At 40.3% G+C, this 19,165-nt stretch overlaps 2 protein-coding genes across 3 annotated transcripts; one reads left to right on the top strand and one right to left on the bottom strand.

The window, feature by feature from the left end:
- Positions 1-710: 710 nt before the first annotated feature.
- LOC107760088 (chromophore lyase CRL, chloroplastic) lies at positions 711-3,778 on the top strand. 2 transcript variants are annotated; one of them, XM_016578108.2, is made up of 9 exons: positions 711-1,140; positions 1,262-1,311; positions 1,744-1,804; positions 1,897-1,932; positions 2,153-2,203; positions 2,738-2,830; positions 3,078-3,182; positions 3,294-3,386; positions 3,519-3,778. In XM_016578108.2, exons 1-9 carry the CDS (start codon positions 949-951, stop codon positions 3,654-3,656), a joined length of 819 nt encoding a protein of 272 aa, XP_016433594.1. In that variant the 5' UTR covers positions 711-948; the 3' UTR covers positions 3,657-3,778. The 2 variants fall into 2 exon arrangements, with proteins under 2 accessions (XP_016433594.1, XP_016433593.1); XM_016578107.2 differs by having other exon boundaries at positions 3,291-3,386.
- A 685-nt stretch (positions 3,779-4,463) lies between these two features.
- LOC107760089 (putative beta-1,4-xylosyltransferase IRX10L) lies at positions 4,464-8,737 on the bottom strand. The gene is made up of 4 exons (XM_016578109.2): positions 8,141-8,737; positions 6,148-6,536; positions 5,719-5,960; positions 4,464-5,391 (listed from the first exon to the last, which is right to left on the bottom strand). The coding sequence occupies exons 1-4, from the start codon at positions 8,244-8,246 to the stop codon at positions 4,878-4,880; spliced, it is 1,251 nt and encodes a 416-aa protein (XP_016433595.1). The 5' UTR covers positions 8,247-8,737; the 3' UTR covers positions 4,464-4,877.
- Between the last annotated feature and the right edge of the window lie 10,428 nt (positions 8,738-19,165).

The following is a 19,165-nucleotide window of genomic DNA, read 5'->3' as shown; positions in this document are numbered from 1 at the left end:
GAAAACAGAAAAATGAATTTGTATTGCCTTGATTTGCATGTTACGATGTGTCCCTCAAAAGAAAACACGTCCCCATTATATAGTAGGAGAATTTAATCCCTAATACAAGTCTAAAAAGGGTAAAAATCTTTCTTTCTTATTAATTACCGATCTGTAACCGACATCGAGCGAGACTCGCACCGTGATATCCGGTCAGGTATGAATATGACGGCCCTTTATCCATTGTGTATAACCGTTTTCCGTGTTTTTCGAGGTTTTAGAACTCGTTCTGGGTCCGGGGAGCGTTGCTTTATCATGCCCGATGATGAACATATTGTTCTTCTTTCGTGGGTCTTGATGCGAAAGGTCCCCGGCCTCGATTTTCTGTCTCGTGTGTCCATGCCCTTCCGTTTTCTTCACCGGAAAATCGGGATATGCTCTATCCCCGATTGTTACCCGTATACACAATGTTATCAAAGTTTTATATCACTAAAGGGAAAAAAAGGAAAACCGTTATCTTTCTTATTATATCAATCAATTATTACTTAATTACCTTTTTTACACCTTTAGCTAAATCTTTTTCTTTTTCAAGAGAGAAGAATTAGAAAAGATATAAAAACGTTGGAGATTGATGCAAGTGGGCCTTATAGCTGACATTGAGATTGGGATAATAGTGGGCTTGAGCCCAGTAGAAGATTCTACTATATGTCCAATAATGTGGTCGGACTTGAAAAAACAAGTGGTGGGGATTGAGAGGACGGCATGAGACTACTTTCGCCAATGCTTCTACGCCAATAAAAAATACTTCAAAAATTTCCCCATTTTCTGAAGTTTGTAATTTTGCAGAAATTTGAGAAGAAAAAGAAGCTGAAGCATTTGAATTCAATTCAAGTTTGTAAAATTCGAGGATGATTTATAGGTCAAATCATCTGCTATTAGAGAGTCCACTGTAAAGTGTTAAAGACGAGTATGTGCCCGGGCTCGGAGTCGGTTTCGGACTCAAAGTCGGATCCGAACTCAAACGGGTGGAGCCGAGCTCGTGGAGCGGTTCTCAAGTCGCTGGTGCTTATCGGAGGCGCTTTATTGGTACGGCGGCTCACTAAGTCGACCACACGTTGGGACCATGCTCGAATTGTCGCACAGTCACTTAGCGGTGAAAAGGTACTATTTTTTTTGCTACGCTACTGTTTTTCTATTTCTGCTACTTTTGCTCCTCTGGAACTGTGAAGAAAGTGAGAGTGAAGAAAGTGAGAATAACTGATTTTTTCGAGTTTTATTGTAGTTTTCCAAGGAGCAAGCTGTTAGGGATCCTGATAATTATTTTAATTTCAGGTATTATGTTTTTCGCTTATAATTTTCACTATTTCAGTTTTGATTTTGGATTTGCGTTGAAATATTACTGCCAAACTTTATCAGGGAGAAGGTTTAGCTAAAAACTGTAATATGTATTGAACCTTTTTAACTTGAATTTCTGGAGACGAAATTAGCCCGAGATAGTCTGAATTGAGGCTTAGCAGATTGATAAAATCTTGTCCACTTTGTATGTCGTTGCTTGATTGGCCTGCGAAGTTACTATCTTTAGGATGCGTACCTTTCAATAATTTGGATAGCAATCTTCCAATGACTGCGACGGGCATGTAAGCATGTTTCTCTCCAGAAGTCTTGCTTCTGGAAGCATATGATCATCTCTTGATGTAGTAAAAAAATTGGGGGAAGTTCTGTTATTTAAACCTTTTATTCAACTTTCATGTTTTCTATGTATAGATGGCTTTCCTGTCCTGCTGCCGACATGGTAGATGGCTCTAAAGTTTTATATTTTGAACAGGTACGTCTATATCTTGCTTTAGTTTCTTCCTCCATGCTTCTGGTTGGACCCATGAAAGTCGGTTTTATGATGGATCTTCTTTTGTGTTGTAGGCATTTTGGCGGACACCCCATAAACCCTTCCGACAGGTGAGTAACATCCAATATTATTTTCTTTTTGTTCTTGTTATAATCAAGACTGTTGCATTATAGACCTGCTACCTTAATTTAAGTTCTTTGTTCTGTTGCTTTGGTTGCTGAAACCCAGATAATCATATAAGATGACATCACAGTAGCTATTTTATTTTAGTTGCTCTTATAGTTAAGAGCACTCGAGCTCAATCAATTCTAATATAACATTCTGTTGCAGAGGTTTTTCATGGTCAAGCCTTGTGCAAAGGAGCTGAAATGTGATGTTGAGGTTGGTCCCAATTCATATTTTCTGTGGCCTGAAGTTTCTCTAAATTCTAATATTCTACTGCCCTTGCTAAGCCTCTTCACACTTTTTGTTTGGCACGAGTGGCATACCACTTACTAGTAATCTAGTACTAATTAATGTAGAACCATCACCATTTCTTGTTGCATTATGTATAATAATGTCATTGGACACAGTTCTACTTCCCTTACAAGCCTGTTCTCATGAATTATTACTCGTTTCAACTCTATGATGGGTTTGGGTGAGAGGATGTTTGGGTGTCTTTAAAAGTAGCATGAAGGTAGTCTGCTGGTTGTTTAGGAAAATACTTGTGCTGATGGTAGTGGGAATGATATACCTTTTGTCTAGTATTCATGCTAATAAATTCTAGTTCCTTTAACATCTCTACTCTCAGTATCCTTACTTTTAATTGTTGGTGATATGTTTTTTTTAATTGTTGGTGATAGAAACCAAGCCTTGCAGCCTTATTTTCATTCTTCGTCGCAAATAAGTTTTCATTGCACCTGTGCCAAATTCTAGGTAAGCACATATGCCATCAGAGATGCAGAGGAGTACAAGAACTTCTGCGATCGCCCTAGGGACCAACGTCCGGAACCTGAAGAAGTTATTGGGGTAAACATTTGAACACATTAAGATCGGATCTCTTTTTTTCCCGTATGCTTTACTTTTGAATATAGGCTCAGGTCTGTAACTTTATACATATGTTCTCCCTCATTCCATGTCTCTGCTGCTTAAAATAACCAAGCCAACCATGACAAACTGTTTAATATATTCCTAGTTTGATTGTTATGCTACTGAAAAATGTTTGGAACTTACTGTTTCTGCTGGGAAGTCATTTTAATTCTATTGTCATGCACAGGATATTGCTGAACATTTGACTACCATTCATCTAAAGCGCTGTGAACGTGGGAAACGATGCTTATATGAAGGTTCAACACCTGCAGATGGATTTCCTAATTCATGGGTATTTGCTTAAGTTTTCATCAGTTTTACTGGCGAGATTCGCGTCATGATACCCTGTGATGTTTTCTCCTTTCCTATTAAGTACTGCAAGTCTATTTTGCCTGTGTAGCAGAATGGTGCAACGCGCTGTACCTCCGAACTAGCTGTGTTAAAGAACAATGAGATACATGCCTGGGATAGAGGCTATGATGTTGATGGCAATCAAGTTAGTTCCATATGCTTCAAACTTGCCTTTTCCTTAAAAGCCTCCTAGTGATTCGTGTCTCAATTATTCATTGATTTGTTTGAGGAACCGACAGCCTCTGACAAGACATGTATTTTTTGTCCAATATTACAGGTTTGGGGTGTAAAAGGAGGTCCTTATGAATTCAAGCCCGCTCCTGCTTCAAGTTTCGACGATGCATTTAATCCTTTGAGTTTTGCTTCACAACCTCTGGGGAAAAGAATAGAGGGTTCGTTTGTCCTCCAGGAGTGATTTCTTGTTTTATATTCACATGTCCATACATAACAATGTAAATCATTGAACTCAATTATCATTATGTTTAGAATCTACTATTACTTTATTGGTTTGCTCATGAGAATTTTCTATTCTTGGTCTAAGAATGGTGTAGGAGTTGATCGATCGTTGGCTCAGAGCTGAATTATGTGAAATAGTATGCAAAAATTGGAAAAACGTTTTTGCAAAATTATTTTGGAAAACCAAATGCCACCTAGTAAGCGTTTGGACAATTTTTGATTTGAAGTTGGTGAGTTTTTAAGTTGAAGAGTAGTTTTTTGTAGATGTTCGAGGGTTCAGTTTTAAGAATTGGTGTTTGCCGAAGATGATTGGAATTTGCACTCAGAGAAATTGGATTATTCACAGGCCACGTGGGATGTGATGTCATTATTTACCAATATAAGAACATAATTCACCGTATCAATGATTATGGATCTTTATTACTTCTTCCTGTCCGTATGTCATTTTTGACCTTTGGCACACCTTTTAAAAAAATATAACTCCTAGAAGAAAAAAAAAGGTGTTTTGATTAAATTATCATTAATTAAAATTTATATATTGTTAATTTGACACATTAGGATATGTAAAAAGAAAATGACAAATTTGAAAAAAAAAGTTAATTTCTTCTTGATTATGTTAGAAGATTACTTATTTTGAACCAAAATAAAAAGATCAAAAAGTACTTACCGGAATTGATGTATACCAAAAGCAACAACTAGCTCACAAGCTTGGGAGTTTCTTCAGCAAAATCATTATTGCAGTGTATGCAGTATGATAAGCTGATGAACACTCTAATTTCTGATAGTACATTATGAAAATATCATTTCCCAAAATTCCAGGACAACTCTATCTTTATTCCCCAACCTGGGCGGGCACCCAGGGCAGGGACTCCCCAATAAGTAGTGAATGCAACAGGAAAAGCCACTTTTCCAAGAATGCTTAATGGCTCAACATCTATAAGTAACAAAAAAGGCAATAAGTTTCTGGCACGAGTATGAGAGTAGAAATCAGTACATACCTATTTTTCATAAGACTCATGCATAACTACAACAAACACTATGGGTCCAAAATGAATGTGTCGTCTCCCAAACTACGTGGTAAAAATTTACGCTTCAGATGAAATTCAGCAACTTTGGTATAGAAGAAAGGTTTGGAGCCAGGACGACGAAGTGAAAGAAATGATATCTTCAGAACCATCCTCTACCAAGGTTTTAGGTCGCCAACTGGACCAGCAGTCCAGTTTAAGAACTTCTCTCCGGGCTTCAAGTAAGTGCTCTTGTCGTGAGGCAGTTTACGTGCAAGTCCATTCAAAATCTGATGAAAAGCATCACCTGATTGAGCAGGTTGTGGAAATAACATTGCCTGCTTCATTGAAGGATTGGCAAGCAATCTCTGCTTCCTCAATATTTCTTCTGGTGGAATAGAAGTGAGAATGGTGTCCAAATTCGGAACATCTTTCTCTGCTACAAACACGCCAATATCTTCCCAGGGGATGGCATCAGCAAATGGCAAGACAATGTCATCTGCTATAATAACAGGTATGCAGCCAAATATAACTGCTTCAACCAATCTCGGACTCCATGGTGCCCACCCCAGCGGGCACAAGCAAAAGATAGCTCGCTGCATGTCTTCATAGTAAGTGGTTGGATGCTCTGTTGAAATATCAAAGAGAGGATTGTCTTTAAAGTTCTCCCACACTGCTGCTCGGGCACCTCTGAAGAAATAAATAATCAGCGTTAGTTACTCTCTTTTCAGCCAACTTCTACAGTAGTTGTGATTTCATCTAACATTTATTTAAACAATATTCATCCAAATTTTCAGAGAAAAGAGAAACAGTATAATCTCAGAATAACAATTAAATAAATCAATCAACTATGCATTAATTCTAGATCCTGATAACTCTGTACTTAACTTCACATATAAATCGACTTGGTGAAGAATAGTAGGGCTTTCGGTAAGTAGCTATGTTCAATATATTTAAGTGTTAAAGAAACTTGACCAAATGTGATTTATTCATAGGTATGAGCCTTGGTTATCATACCTTGCATAGTAACCACCTTCTGGGTCATTTCCGACGTCATAAAACAAGCCTCGGAAATAAACAAAGATAGATCGGGGAGTATCTGGAGGGATCAAGTGGGACTGCATTTTTTGCGGGGGAGCATATGGAGGAATTGTAATTGAGCCATCCTTCAAACAAACATGATTTCGTTGTCCAAAAGTTTGAACCAAGGTAGCACGTTGAAGCAATGGAAGAATTCCCCTCTCAATAGCTTTTTCTTCCTGCAATCGCACAGAACAACCCAGTGTAACCAAAACCTATCTGACCTTGAAAGTAATGACTGAAAGTTACAGTTGAAAATAACAAAAATCAATAATCACGAACCTAAGGGATATTTATTAGCAACCTTTCCCTGGAGTCTATCTAATTCTGTGGATGTGTGTGTTTGAGAGAGAGAGAGAGACTCACTTGATAGTGAAAACAAGCACCAAAATCGTGGGGTGTGATGAAGAAATGATCAGCTCCCTCTGTCCTATTCCAGTACGGCCAATTAGAAGCAATAAGTTGTATTGCACTCCTCATCATACGTGGTGACTTAAACGGTAAGGGAAGGCCATTCGGTGTCAGGTCACAAGTGGTGTAAACAGGGGTATAGAACCAATCTGCTTCCTCAGGATTAAAGGTTCGAACAGCGCTAGATAATAGGAAACGATGCATATAGATTTCAGCAGCAAACATGTGGTTGAGGCATCGTTGGTCTTTCTGCAGAATTTTCTTGTTGTATTTGCTGGGAAGCTCATATACAAAAACTTTTAATCTCCCAACTGGATCATCTTCCAAGACATCACCAGCACTTCCTAAATTTTTGAAATAGAAGGAAAATATAGGAGTTAATACTTAAGATTTAAAAGCAAGTCCATCATAGGCTAAACTATTTATAAACAAGTTAAAAGATGATAGTTAATTTGATTAGTATTTTGTATTAAAGTTAACTTATTCAGTTGGATAAAAATATGTTCTTTTCCTTTTCCTTTTTCTTTTTTAAGGTAAGGTAAAAAGATGCTCCTTTGTGATCACAACAATAGTTCTATGGTGTCACCTATGACATCAAAATTATTCACCAAGAAATTATCTCTGATGCTGCAACTTTCATTTCTATCTGAATTTCCACTCCTTTATCAAAAAAATATATATATGTGAATTCCACCTAAACTACATGTATGAAAAACCAATCTGTTCTAATGGGCGTCTGAAAACATCCCTTGGAAATTTTTGAGAATCCTCGAAACATCTAAACTATGGCCTACCAAAGTCTTCAATCAAGTTCTTCATGTAGCTTAAAAGTCCAAATGCAGAAGACCATTATAGCTAGTACCTATGAAATAACTTCTCTCTACCTAGATCTCATGAAGCAAATTGCCATCTTCCCTTTGCTATATTCAATTGTACAACGTGCTATGAGTCAATTGTCTACATATTTAAGTTTTTTGAGATACCGGTCTAATATGAACTCAGATATCTGATACAAATTCAATAATGAAGCTCGTGTGAGAGCTCAATGTCTATAGTCTGAAAATAAGGGGCTATACAGTTATGCATTTAATGTGCCTCTACAGAATTCTCCCACTATAGTCAAAATCAAGTGGCAAAAAATATACATGTACAATAGAATAATATGCCAATAATTTTTCTAGATTACTACCACACTTTGACAGGTGAACTTGTAAGAAAAAATACCTCATTTATCTGTATTCAGGCTTAGCTCTAAGGTGAAAGCTGATTTTCATTAATTTTAACTTAGATCTGGATTTAAACTTCTAAGTATCAATCACGGATGCTCCAGCATCAAGAATTACTCAGACTAACATGCAGATAGGTAAATAATTCAGCTAACGATGCCCATTCATCTCTACCTCATCTTATCCTACATTCTAGCTAATTAAACCCCATGTTTTGTATGAGACAGACTTGCAAAATCGACATGTATCACAGTCAGGATTTAATAACAGTATATTGTTTTATCACCTACAGATTCTGAATCTTATTAACAGTATGAACATCATCAAAGAAGGAGACTTAGCTTTGGAGGCCAAAAACTACAGATAATGCCATTACTTAGGCAGTTAGCAACACCAACCATTACCAGACTATTTCATTCAACATATATTTACAAGTTAACCAAAAGAAACAAACAACACGATCAAGAATGCTATTCCACATAGAAATGATCTTACAGGTTAAAGACTACTATGTCCCTACAGAACTAAGAATTCATGAATGAAGCCAGCTGAAGAAATCAATAATGTTGCAGCCTAAAACCAGAAGCCTTATGCAGAAACTAAAGCCAAATCAGTAAAACCTAAGTTACTATGATGAACAAGTATTCGCATCTCAGTAACACATGAGATTACATATAATTCCAAGCTAAAACATAAAATTTTGGAGCCAAAAGAAAATGTACCTGATATTCTCTCAGTTTGTTCAGTCCTATGAAATTTCAAGGCTTCAATCTTCAACAACAGAGCAAGATAAAGAAGACCAACAAAGCCCCAAGTCCAATTCCTCATTTTCTGTTGTCTTGTCTCCCTTTTCAGGAATCAAATCTGTAATTAAAGTAATAAGTCTAAATAGACTCAAAACAAGAAAAAGAACATAACTTTAATGGGTATGCCCTATTGACAGAAGAAAGTTTGGAACTTTTCTTTTATTAATGGGTTGGAAGAATCAATAGTTAGAATGTCATTATTTGAGTTAGTTGATATTACTAATATGTTCTAGATACTGGGGTTCTTTCAAAAACAGCTAAGAAATGAGGAAAAAAATTTTGAAATCTTGGTGATTCTTGTCTTGCAAACAGAAAGAAGAATCGAGACTGATAGACAAATGGGGGGTTAAGAATTTGCTTGAAGTAACAGAGAGAGGGAAGAAAGGGGGGTGGGTCTAGTTTGGTTGTCAATTTTCAAACAACTGCTAAAAATATTTTCTTCAAAGTTGGTAATATTATATTGGATGTATCAGGTGCAATGGAATGGGAGTATAAAGAAGGCGTATTATTACGGGAATCTGATGGGACGAGCCTTTCATTTTAGTGTTTGGCGGATGGCAAGTCAATTTTCATGGAAATTGATTTAGGAGTCACGTAAGTATAATTTTTGTGTACACATTATCAACCCCAAATCCCACTAGTAAAATTATACTGGGTTGTCATTGAAACTTAGTAGGCATTTGGACATGAATTCCAAAAAAAATTTAAATTTAAAATTTCACTAAAATTTGAATTGAAGATGAAGTTGTGTTAAAGGGCCAAATATACTCCTCTACTTTTATATATTGTCTAAATTAACTTCTGTTATACTATCAGGCCAAATTTACCCATACCGTTATACTATCGGGCCAAATTTACCCCTACAATCAGCAAACTTTTAAAAATACCCCTGATTTGTTATGTAATCTAAAATCTCTCAAATTTCTTTTATTTAAATCACTTGTTGTTCTTTTTGGTTCACTATTTTTGAAGATACTTTTCCTTATAATTTTTACAATATATTTGGATGTATTTCGCAACTAAACACTAGTAATCTTTTCATTTTCAATTGAATTTTAAAATTTGAAAATGCATTTTCAAGTGAGATTGAAAAAATTGTAAGATTTTGATAATCAAACATTGTTTTCAAAAGCCGACTGTGCTTTTGTTAAATAAATTGTTTGTTGCCTTTTCATCCTCATCCATGCAAAGAGCCAACTGCCACAGAATTCAAGGCTGATTAAGAACGAAGCAAAAGCATATACCGAGGCTTCGCAAATTTGGTCTTAATTAGCTGAGTCCAAACTCTGCCAAGACAATATTCTTTTTTCAACGCTTGCAAGATATAATTAGTTTCTAAGTGATCACTCTAGCACATACAAACAACAGACAGCTGAATTTTTCCAAAAAGCTTTTCAAACTGACCATATAGATACGCCTTTGAAAAATATCCTTAATTCACAAACTTGCTTAGAAAACATAGATCTCTCCGAACTGGATAAACCATTAAAAGATTTTGAAGTTATCCGTGCTATTTTTTATTTAAACCTTTTAAGGCCCCGAGCCCTGATGGAATCCACCCCTTTTTTTACCAAAAATATTGGTATGTAGTTAGAAATTTTGTTTTAACTTTTTGCCACAATATTTTTAAGAATCTCTCAATTCCAGAAACTCTAAACTCTACCTATATCTGCCTCATTCCAAAGTTTCACAATGCGAACAACCTCAATAATTTTCGCCCTATAGGACTTTGCAACACTATCTACAAGGTTATTACAAAAATTATTGTTAACAGAATTAAGCCCTGCCTTGTTAGGCTGATCGGCCCCTATCAATCTAGTTTTCTCAAAGGTAGAAGAACTAGTGACAATACCATTATTATTCAAGAGATCATTAACCATTTCCAAAAAATTAAGGGTCGCCATGGAAAAGTCCTCTTAAAGATCGATCTGGAAAAGGCTTTCGACAGGCTTGAATGGTCCTTCATTTACCACGCCCTCCTCTTCTTTAAATTTCCCCACGAATCACCAAGCTTATCATGAGTTGCACCAGTACATCTAGAATTTCTATTTTGGTTAACGGGTCCAAAATTAATTTTTTTCATCCATCAAGAGGTATACGACAAGGCGACCCAATGTCACCATACCTTTTTTATACTTATGTATGGGATTACCATCCAAATATATAAACCATCATGTCAATACTGGACTCTGGGATCTAATCAAACTCAATCCCATTGGTCCACTATTCTCTCATCTATTCTATGCAGACGACTTAACTCTTTCAGCTAATGCCAACTTAAAGTCAATCCACACAATAAAGCGAAGCCTTCTTTCTTCTCTCAAATATCTGGACAAAAAATCAATAATATCAAATCCAGAATCATCTTTTTCCAGAATTGTGACACTCAAACCAAAACACACCTCGCAAATATCCTCAATATTAAAATCAGTGATAGTTTTGATAAATACTTGGGATTCTCTATTCTCATGCGTAAACCTAAGGCCTCTGACTTACGCTACATCATTGACAACATGAATTCTAAGCTTACTAGTTGAAAAATAATCTTTCTTTCAATTGCGGGGAGAGCAACCTTAGCTAGATCAACTCTCAACTCTATCCCAAACCATGCAATGCAATACCTCTTCCTCCCCTTCTCCGTACTCAAGAAAATCGACAAAATCCAAATAGATTTTATATGGGGCACTACCACTCTAGAAAAGAAAATTCACTACATCAAATGGACCACTGTCACTCAACCCAAACAAGCTGGGGGCTAGGAATTAGGAAAGCAACTGACAAAAATATGGTCTCGCTTGTTAGTCTTTCTTGGAGACTCTTTACCAACCCAAGCTCCATATGGTCCACCACACTAACTAGCCAATACAGCTATAAGAGAAATCCCACCTCCCACTCTTTCATCTGGAACAACATTCTGACAGGTTGGAAAACCTGTAGTAAGGGTCTTGAATGGGTGATTGGTCCAGAAAATATTAGTTGCTGATTCTCCGCATGGATACCTAATCTCCCACCTCTAAATACTCTAATCCAAGGGCCGGTGAATCAATCTGACCTAATCCTTAAAGTCAAGGACCTTTGGATTTCTGATCATTGGGATCTCTCCAAACTATCCTTTGTACTTCCTCCAGATATAAAGAACAGAATTTTTTCCATTAACCGCGCCACTACCAATAATACTAGAGATATCCCAACCTAGGCCCATACTCCAAACGGTATCTTTTCTATGGGCTCTACCTACAAACTAATCTCCACTCCAACACTTACTAACTATAAGTTCTACTGAATTTGGAAACTAAAAATACTCCATAAGATCAAATACCTTCTTTGGCAATGCTCCCATAATCGGCTTCCCACAAAGCAATATCTCCATCACATTGGCATAAATATCGACATTACTTGCTCAATTTGTAAAGGGACTGAGGAGACTATTACTCACATTTTCTTTGAATGTCTTATTGTCACGATCCAAAACCTAACCCGTCGTGATGGCGCCTATCGTAGTACTAGGCAAGCCGACCTTTTCAAAACACTTTCAAAACTTAACAGAAATGAATTAAGACATTTAAAATAACCTGAATTTCTCATAAATACGGGGTAAAACTCAAATAAACATAAGTGCGAAAAAATAGCCTGACATCGGGGTGTCACTAAGTCATGAGCATCTAAACTAGACTAGAATCAGAGTTTACAATATTCCAATAATACCCAAACAAAAAGAAAGATAATAATAGAGGAGAATCAAGGGCTGCGGACGCCGGTAGCTACCTCGTATATCTCCGACAACCACAAGTGCATGGACTCAACTATCTCTGCGAACGGTCTCACCTGAATCTGCACACAAGGTGCAGGGAGTAACGTGAGTACTTCCAACTCAGTAAGTAACAAAATTAAATAAGGAACTGAGAAGCAGTGACGAGCAACACAAATGTCGTTCATTTTAGTAATTTCGACAAGAAAAGTAGGCATGTTTTCAATTCGGTGTTTTAAATCAAAATATTTCGAGTTCAGGAACAACAATATAAGCCCTCCAGAAAGTTTCACAACAACAACAATTATCAACGAAGTGCAACAACAAAATAAGAACAAGTGCAGCCTCACAGGGCTACTGTCACTCATCTATCTCAACAGCTCAATCACTCGGCTCTCAGCCTCAATACTCACAATCAAAGGTACCTGCGCTTACTGGGGGTGTACAGACTCCGGAGGGGCTCCTACAACCCAAGCGATATATGTTGCTGCGGCGAGCAGCCCGACCCAACACTGCTGCGGCGTGCAACTCGACCCATATATTGCTGCGGCGTGCAACCCGATCCAATATATGGCCCGAAGGCTTATTGCGGCGTGCAACTCGATCCAATATTGCTGCGGCGTGCAGCCCGATCCAATATATCTCACATAGCTCTCAACCCGGCACTCAGGCCCTATCTCAGTCCCTAATCTCTCCAGCCCCTCGGGCTCACAAAATATCATATTAACCAGCCCCAAAAGGGAATACAACAAGTATCAACAAGAAATGAGAGAAATACAACAAGTATCAACAATAAGACTGTGACTGAGTACAAGACAACAATTAGCAGTCAGTTCAACAAGTATACGACCGCTGCGGGTCCCAATAGTGATATCATATGGCCTAAGCATGATTTCTAACATGAAGGGCAGTCAATTTCTCAAAGACAAGGAAAATCAAGTAATAACAATGGCTATTCGACTTTACAGTCTCACGGGACGGACCAAGTCACAATCCCTCATGGTGCACGCCCGCACGCCCGTCACGTAGCATGTGCGTCACCTCTAAATATCAACATCATATGAATTTCTCGGGGTTTCATACCCCCAAGACCAAATTTAAGACCGTTACTTACCTCAATCCGAATAAATCCCTACTCCGCAACGCCCTTGCCTCTCGATTCGGCCTCCAAATGCTCCGAATCTGGTCACAACCAGTGTAATACCATTGATATATGCTAAAGGAAGAAATTCCACAAGAAAAACCACCAAATTAGACCCAAAACCCAAAATTGGTTCAAACCCGGCCCCCGGGTCCACGTCTCGAAATCCGACAGAAGTCACAAAACTTGAAAGCCCATCCAATCACGAGTCTAACCATATAAAATTTATTAAAATCCGACCTCATTTGGTCCCTCAAATTATCCTCTCCAAAATCCCAAGCCCTAACCCCCAATTTTCACTCCTAAATCCCACTAATTAGATGAGAAAACAACGAGAAAACACCATAGTTAGGAGTATTAGAGCTCAAGCAACTTACCTCTGTGAAACCCTTGAATCCCCTTCAAAAATCACTCCAAAAGCTCCAAGGTCCAACTTGAAAATGGTGGAAATGAGCAAAACTTCGCAAAGTCTTCTATTTGTAGGTTTTGCCTAGGCTTTTCGCACATGCGTCTCAAAATGCGCACCTACAGTGCCTCTTTTGCGCAAAAATCTCCGCATCTGCAGAAATTCACATAAATCCCAATCTCCGCACCTGTGCTCCCTATTCTCTTCTGCGACCTCGCAGGTGCGGAAAATACCTCGCACCTGCGGCCACTACAGACCTCCTCTCTTTCGCTTTTGCGGGCAACTACCCGCTCCTGCGGGCTCGCAGATGCGCACACCTACTCGCACCTGCGGTTTTTACCCAATCCAACACTTCCACACCTGCGTCAATCCCACCGCACCTGCGGCGTCTCACCTGCGACAATTCCCTCGCAGGTGCAATTACACCAGCAACATGCTAACTTCATAAATTCTCCAAAATTCGAACTTGATCTGTTAACCATCCGAAACACACCCGAGGCCCTCGGGGCCTCAACCAAACATGCCAACAAGTCATATAACCCCATACGAACTTAGTCGAACCTTCGAACCACTCAAAACAACATCAAAACACCAAATTACCCTCGGATTCAAGCCTAAGAACTTCCAAACTTTCAAATTCCGCAAACGACGCCGAAACCTACCAAACCATGTCCGAATGACCTCAAATTTTACACACACGTCACAAGTGACATTATGAATCTACTCCAACTTCCGGAAATCCATTCTAACCCCGATATTAAATTTTCCACTGCCGACCAAAATCGCCAAATTTCTAACTTTCGCCAATTCAAGCCTAATTCCACTACGGACCTCCAAATCACATTCCGGACGCGCTCCTAAGTTCAAAATCACCTAACGGAGCTAACAGAATCATCAAAATCCAAATCTACGATCGTTTACACAAGTCAACATCCGGTTGACTTTTCCAACTTAAGCTTATCTCAAAGAGACTAAGTGTCTCGATTCATTCCGAAACCACTCCGGACCCAAACCAACTAATCCGGTATAACACAATATAGCTGAATAACACAAAAAGAAGCAGAAATGGGGAAAACGGGGCTATAACTCTCGAAATGACCGATCGGGTCGTTATATCCTCCCTCTCTTAAACAAACGTTCATCATCGAACGAGTCTAGAAACATACCCGGAGTCTCAAATAGGTGTGGATATCTTCTCCGCATATCCTGCTCGGTCTCCTAGGTGGCCTCCTCCACTGGCTGACCTCTCCACTGCACCTTCACTAAAGCTATATCCTTTGACCTCAACTTCCAAACCTGCCACTCCAAATTGGCCACCGGCTCCACATCATAAGTCATATCACTATCCAACCGAACCGTACTATAGTCCAAAACATGGGACGAATCTCCAATATACTTTCGGAGTATAGAAACACGAAATACTGGATGCACACTCAACAAGCTGGGTGGCAAGGCAAGCTTGTAAGCCACCCCCTATCCTCTGAAGCACCTCAAAAGGCCAAATGAACCGGAGGCTCAACTTTCCCCTCTTTCCAAACCTCATAACACCCTTCATGGGTGATACCTTCAGCAAAACCTTCTCTCTGACCATGAAAGACACATCACGGACCTTCTTGTCCGCATAACTCTTCTGCCTAGACTGCGCCGTGTGAAGCCGCTCCTGAATCAATTTCACCTTGTCTAATGCATCCTGGACCAAGTCTGTACCCAAGAGCCTAGCCTCACCCGAATTAAACCATCCTACTGGAAATCTACACATCCTTCCATATAAAGCCTCGTACGGAGCCATTCGAATGCTCGATTGATAACTGTTGTTATATTCAAACTCCGTAAGTGGCAGAAACTGGTCCCATGAACCCCTAAAATCGATGACGCAAGCGCGTAGCATGTCCTCCAATATCTGAATAGTGCGCTCGGATTGTCCGTCCATCTGAGGGTGAAAGGCTGTGCTCAACTCAACCTGAGTACACAACTCTCGCTGCACGGCCCTCCAAAACTGCGATGTAAACTGAGTGCCCCTATCTGAAATGATGGAAAGTGGGACACCATGCAGGCGGACAATCTCTCGGATGTAAACCTCAGCTAACCGCTCTGAAGTGTAAGTAGTGCCAACTGGAATGAAGTGCGCAGACTTGGTTAGCCGATCCACAATAACCCAAATAGCACCTAACTTCCTCGAATTCCGTGGGAGCCCAACTACGAAGTCCATGGTGATCCGATCCCACTTCCACTCTGGGATATCTAACCTCTAAAGCAAGCCACCCGGTCTCTGATGTTCATACTTAACCTGCTGACAATTGAGATACCGAGCCACAAACCCAACTATATCCTTCTTCATTCGCCTCCACCAATAGTGTTGTCTCAAATCCTGGTATATCTTCGCGACACCCATATGGATGGAATATCGCGAGCTGTGGGCCTCCTCAAGAATCAACTCCCAGAGCCCATCTATATTAGGCACACATATCTGGCCCTGCATCCTCAACACGCAGTCACATCCCTAGCATCACCTTGCTGAACTCTGTCCTGAAGAATGAGCAGGTGGGGGTCATCATACTGACGCTCCCTGATACGGTCATAAAGAGAAGACCTGGAGACCACACAAGCCAATACCCGACTCGGCTCTAAAATATCCAATTTGACAAGCTGGCCAGCTAAGGCACGAACATCCAATGCCAAAGGTCTCTCTGCCGCGGGAAGATATGCTAAACTCCCCAAACTCTCCGCCCGGTGACTCAAAGCATTGGCCACCACATTGGCCTTCCCTGGATGGTACAAAATAGTGATGTCATAGTCCTTGAGAAGCTCCAACCATCTCCGCTGGCACAAATTAAGATCCTTCTACTTTAACAGATGCTGCAAACTCCGGTGATCAGTGTAGATCTCACAATGAACCCTATACAGATAGTGCGCCAAATCTTTAGGGCGTGAACAGTAGATGCTAACTCAAGATCATGGACATGATAGTTCTTCTCATGGGTCTTCAACTAGCGCGAGGCATAGGCAATCACCCTACCCTCCTGCATCAGAACACATCCAATGCCTATCCTCGAGGAATTACAATACACGGTGTAAGAACCTGAAGTTGATGGCAGAACTAACACTAGAGCTGTGGTTAAGGCAGTATTGAGCTTCTGAAAGCTCTCCTCACACTCGGCCTCCAAATGCTCCGAATCTGGTCACAACAAGTACAATACCATTGATATATGCTAAAGGAAGAAATTCCACAAGAAAAATCACCAAATTAGACCCAAAACTCGAAATTGGTTCAAACCCGGCCCCCGGGTCCACGTCTCGAAATCCGACAAAAGTCACAAAACTTGAAAGCCCATCCAATCACGAGTCTAACCATATGAAATTTATTAAAATCCGACCTCATTTGGTCCCTCAAATTATCCTCTCCAAAATCCCAAGCCCTAACCCCCCATTTTCACTCCTAAATTCCACTAATTAGATGAGAAAACAACGAGAAAACACCATAATTAGGAGTATTAGAGCTCAAGCAACTTACCTCTGTGAAACCCTTGAATCCCCTTCAAAAATCACTCCAAAAGCTCCAAGGTCCAACTTGAAAATGGTGGAAATGAGCAAAACTTCGCGAAGTCTTCTATTCATAGGTTTTGCCTAGGCTTTTCGCACATGCGTCTCAAAATGCGCACCTACAGTGCCGCTTTTGCGCAAAAATCTCCGCATCTGCGAAAATTCACTTAAATCCCAATCTCCGCACCTGTGCTCCCTATTCTCTTCTGCGACCTCGCAGGTGCGGAAAATACCTCGCACCTGCGGCTGGTACAGACCTCCTCTCTTTTGCTTTTGTGGGCAACTACCCGCTCCTGTGGGCTATCAGATGCGCACACCTACTCGTACCTGCGGTTTTTACCCAATCCAACACTTCCACACCTGCGTCAATCCCACCGCACCTGCGGCGTCTCACCTGCGACAATACCCTCGCAGGTGCAATTACACCAGCAACATGCCAACTTCATAAATTCTCCAAACGTCGAACTTGATCCGTTAACCATCCGAAATACACCCGAGGCCCTCGGGGCCTCAACTAAATATGCCAACAAGTCATATAACCCCATACGAACTTAGTCGAACCTTCGAACCACTCAAAATAACATCAAAACACCAAATTACCCTCGGATTCAAGCCTAAAAACTTCTAAACTTCCAAATTCCGCAAACGACGCCGAAACCTACCAAACCACGTCCGAATGACCTCAAATTTTACACACACATCACAAGTGACATTATGAATCTATTCCAACTTCCAGAAATTGATTCTGACCCCGATATCAAATTTTTCACTGCCGACCAAAATTACCAAATTTTCAACTTTCGCCAATTCAAGCCTAATTCCACTACGGACCTCAAAATCACATTCCAGATGCGCTCCTAAGTCCAAAATCACCTAATGGAGCTAAAAATATTATCAAAATCCAAATCCGCGATCGTTTACACAAGTCAACATCCGGTTGACTTTTCCAACTTAAGCTTATCTCAAAGAGACTAAGTGTCTCGATTCATTCCGAAACCACTCCGGACCCAAACCAACTAATCCGGTATAACACAATATAGCTAAATAACACAAAAAGAAACAGAAATGGGGAAAACGGGGCTATAACTCTCGAAACGACCGGTCGGGTCGTTACATCCTCCCCCTATTAAAAAATTATTCATCGTCGAACGGGTCTAGAAACATACCCAGAGTCTCAAATAGGTGTGGATATCTGCTCCGCATATACCGCTCGATCTCCTAGGTGGCCTCCTCCACTGGCTGACCTCTCCACTGCACCTTCACTAAAGCTATATCCTTTGACCTCAACTTCCAAACCTGCCGCTCCAAATTGGCCACCGGCTCCACATCATAAGTCATATCACTATCCAACCGAACCGTACTGTAGTCCAAAACATGGGACGAATCTCCAATATACTTCCGGAGCATAGAAACATGAAATACTGGATGCACACTCGACAAGCTGGGTGGCAAGGCAAGCTTGTAAGCCACCCCTATCCTCTGAAGCACCTCAAAAGGCCAAATGAACCGGAGGCTCAACTTTCCCCTCTTTCCAAACCTCATAACACCCTTCATGGGTGATACCTTCAGCAAAACCTTCTCTCCGACCATGAAAGACACATCACAGACTTTCCTGTCCGCATAACTCTTCTGCCTAGACTGCGCCATGTGAAGCCGCTCCTGAATCAGTTTCACCTTGTCTAATGCATCCTGGACCAAGTCTGTACCCAAGAGCCTAGCCTCACCCGAATCAAACCATCCTACTGGAAATCTACACCTCCTTCCATATAAAGCCTCATACGGAGCCATTTGAATGCTCGATTGATAAATGTTGTTATATTCAAACTCCGCGAGTGGCAGAAACTGGTCCCATGAACCCCCAAAATCGATGATGCAAGCGTGTAGCATGTCCTCCAATATCTGAATAGTGCGCTCGGACTGTCCGTCCGTCTGAGGGTGAAAGGATGTGCTCAACTCAACCTGAGTACCCAACTCTCGCTGCACGGCCCTCCAAAACTGCGATGTAAACTGAGTGCCCCTATCTGAAATGATAGAAAGTGGGACACCATGCAGGCGGACAATCTCTCGGATGTAAACCTCAGCTAACCGCTCTGAAGTGTAAGTAGT

The sequence above is a fragment of the Nicotiana tabacum genome, chromosome 22 (genome assembly GCF_000715075.1).
Source record: "Nicotiana tabacum cultivar K326 chromosome 22, ASM71507v2, whole genome shotgun sequence".
In the NCBI taxonomy this organism is placed as follows: domain Eukaryota; kingdom Viridiplantae; phylum Streptophyta; class Magnoliopsida; order Solanales; family Solanaceae; genus Nicotiana; species Nicotiana tabacum.
Note: the sequence above shows the minus strand (reverse complement) of the source record. Positions and strands in the feature narration are given on the sequence as shown.

Excerpts from the sequence above, each read along its gene's own strand:
- LOC107760088 (XM_016578107.2), top strand. The coding sequence starts at position 949 with ATGTGCCCGGGCTCGGAGTCGGTTTCGGACTCAAAGTCGGATCCGAAC. Across the intron at positions 1,141-1,261 it reads AGTCACTTAGCGGTGAAAAG|TTTTCCAAGGAGCAAGCTGT; the intron begins GTACTATTTTTT and ends GTTTTATTGTAG. Across the intron at positions 3,387-3,518 it reads ATGATGTTGATGGCAATCAA|GTTTGGGGTGTAAAAGGAGG; the intron begins GTTAGTTCCATA and ends CCAATATTACAG.
- LOC107760089 (XM_016578109.2), bottom strand. The coding sequence starts at position 8,246 with ATGAGGAATTGGACTTGGGGCTTTGTTGGTCTTCTTTATCTTGCTCTG. Across the intron at positions 6,537-8,140 it reads ACAAACTGAGAGAATATCAG|GAAGTGCTGGTGATGTCTTG; the intron begins GTACATTTTCTT and ends TCAAAAATTTAG. Across the intron at positions 5,961-6,147 it reads GTGCTTGTTTTCACTATCAA|GAAGAAAAAGCTATTGAGAG; the intron begins GTGAGTCTCTCT and ends GTGCGATTGCAG.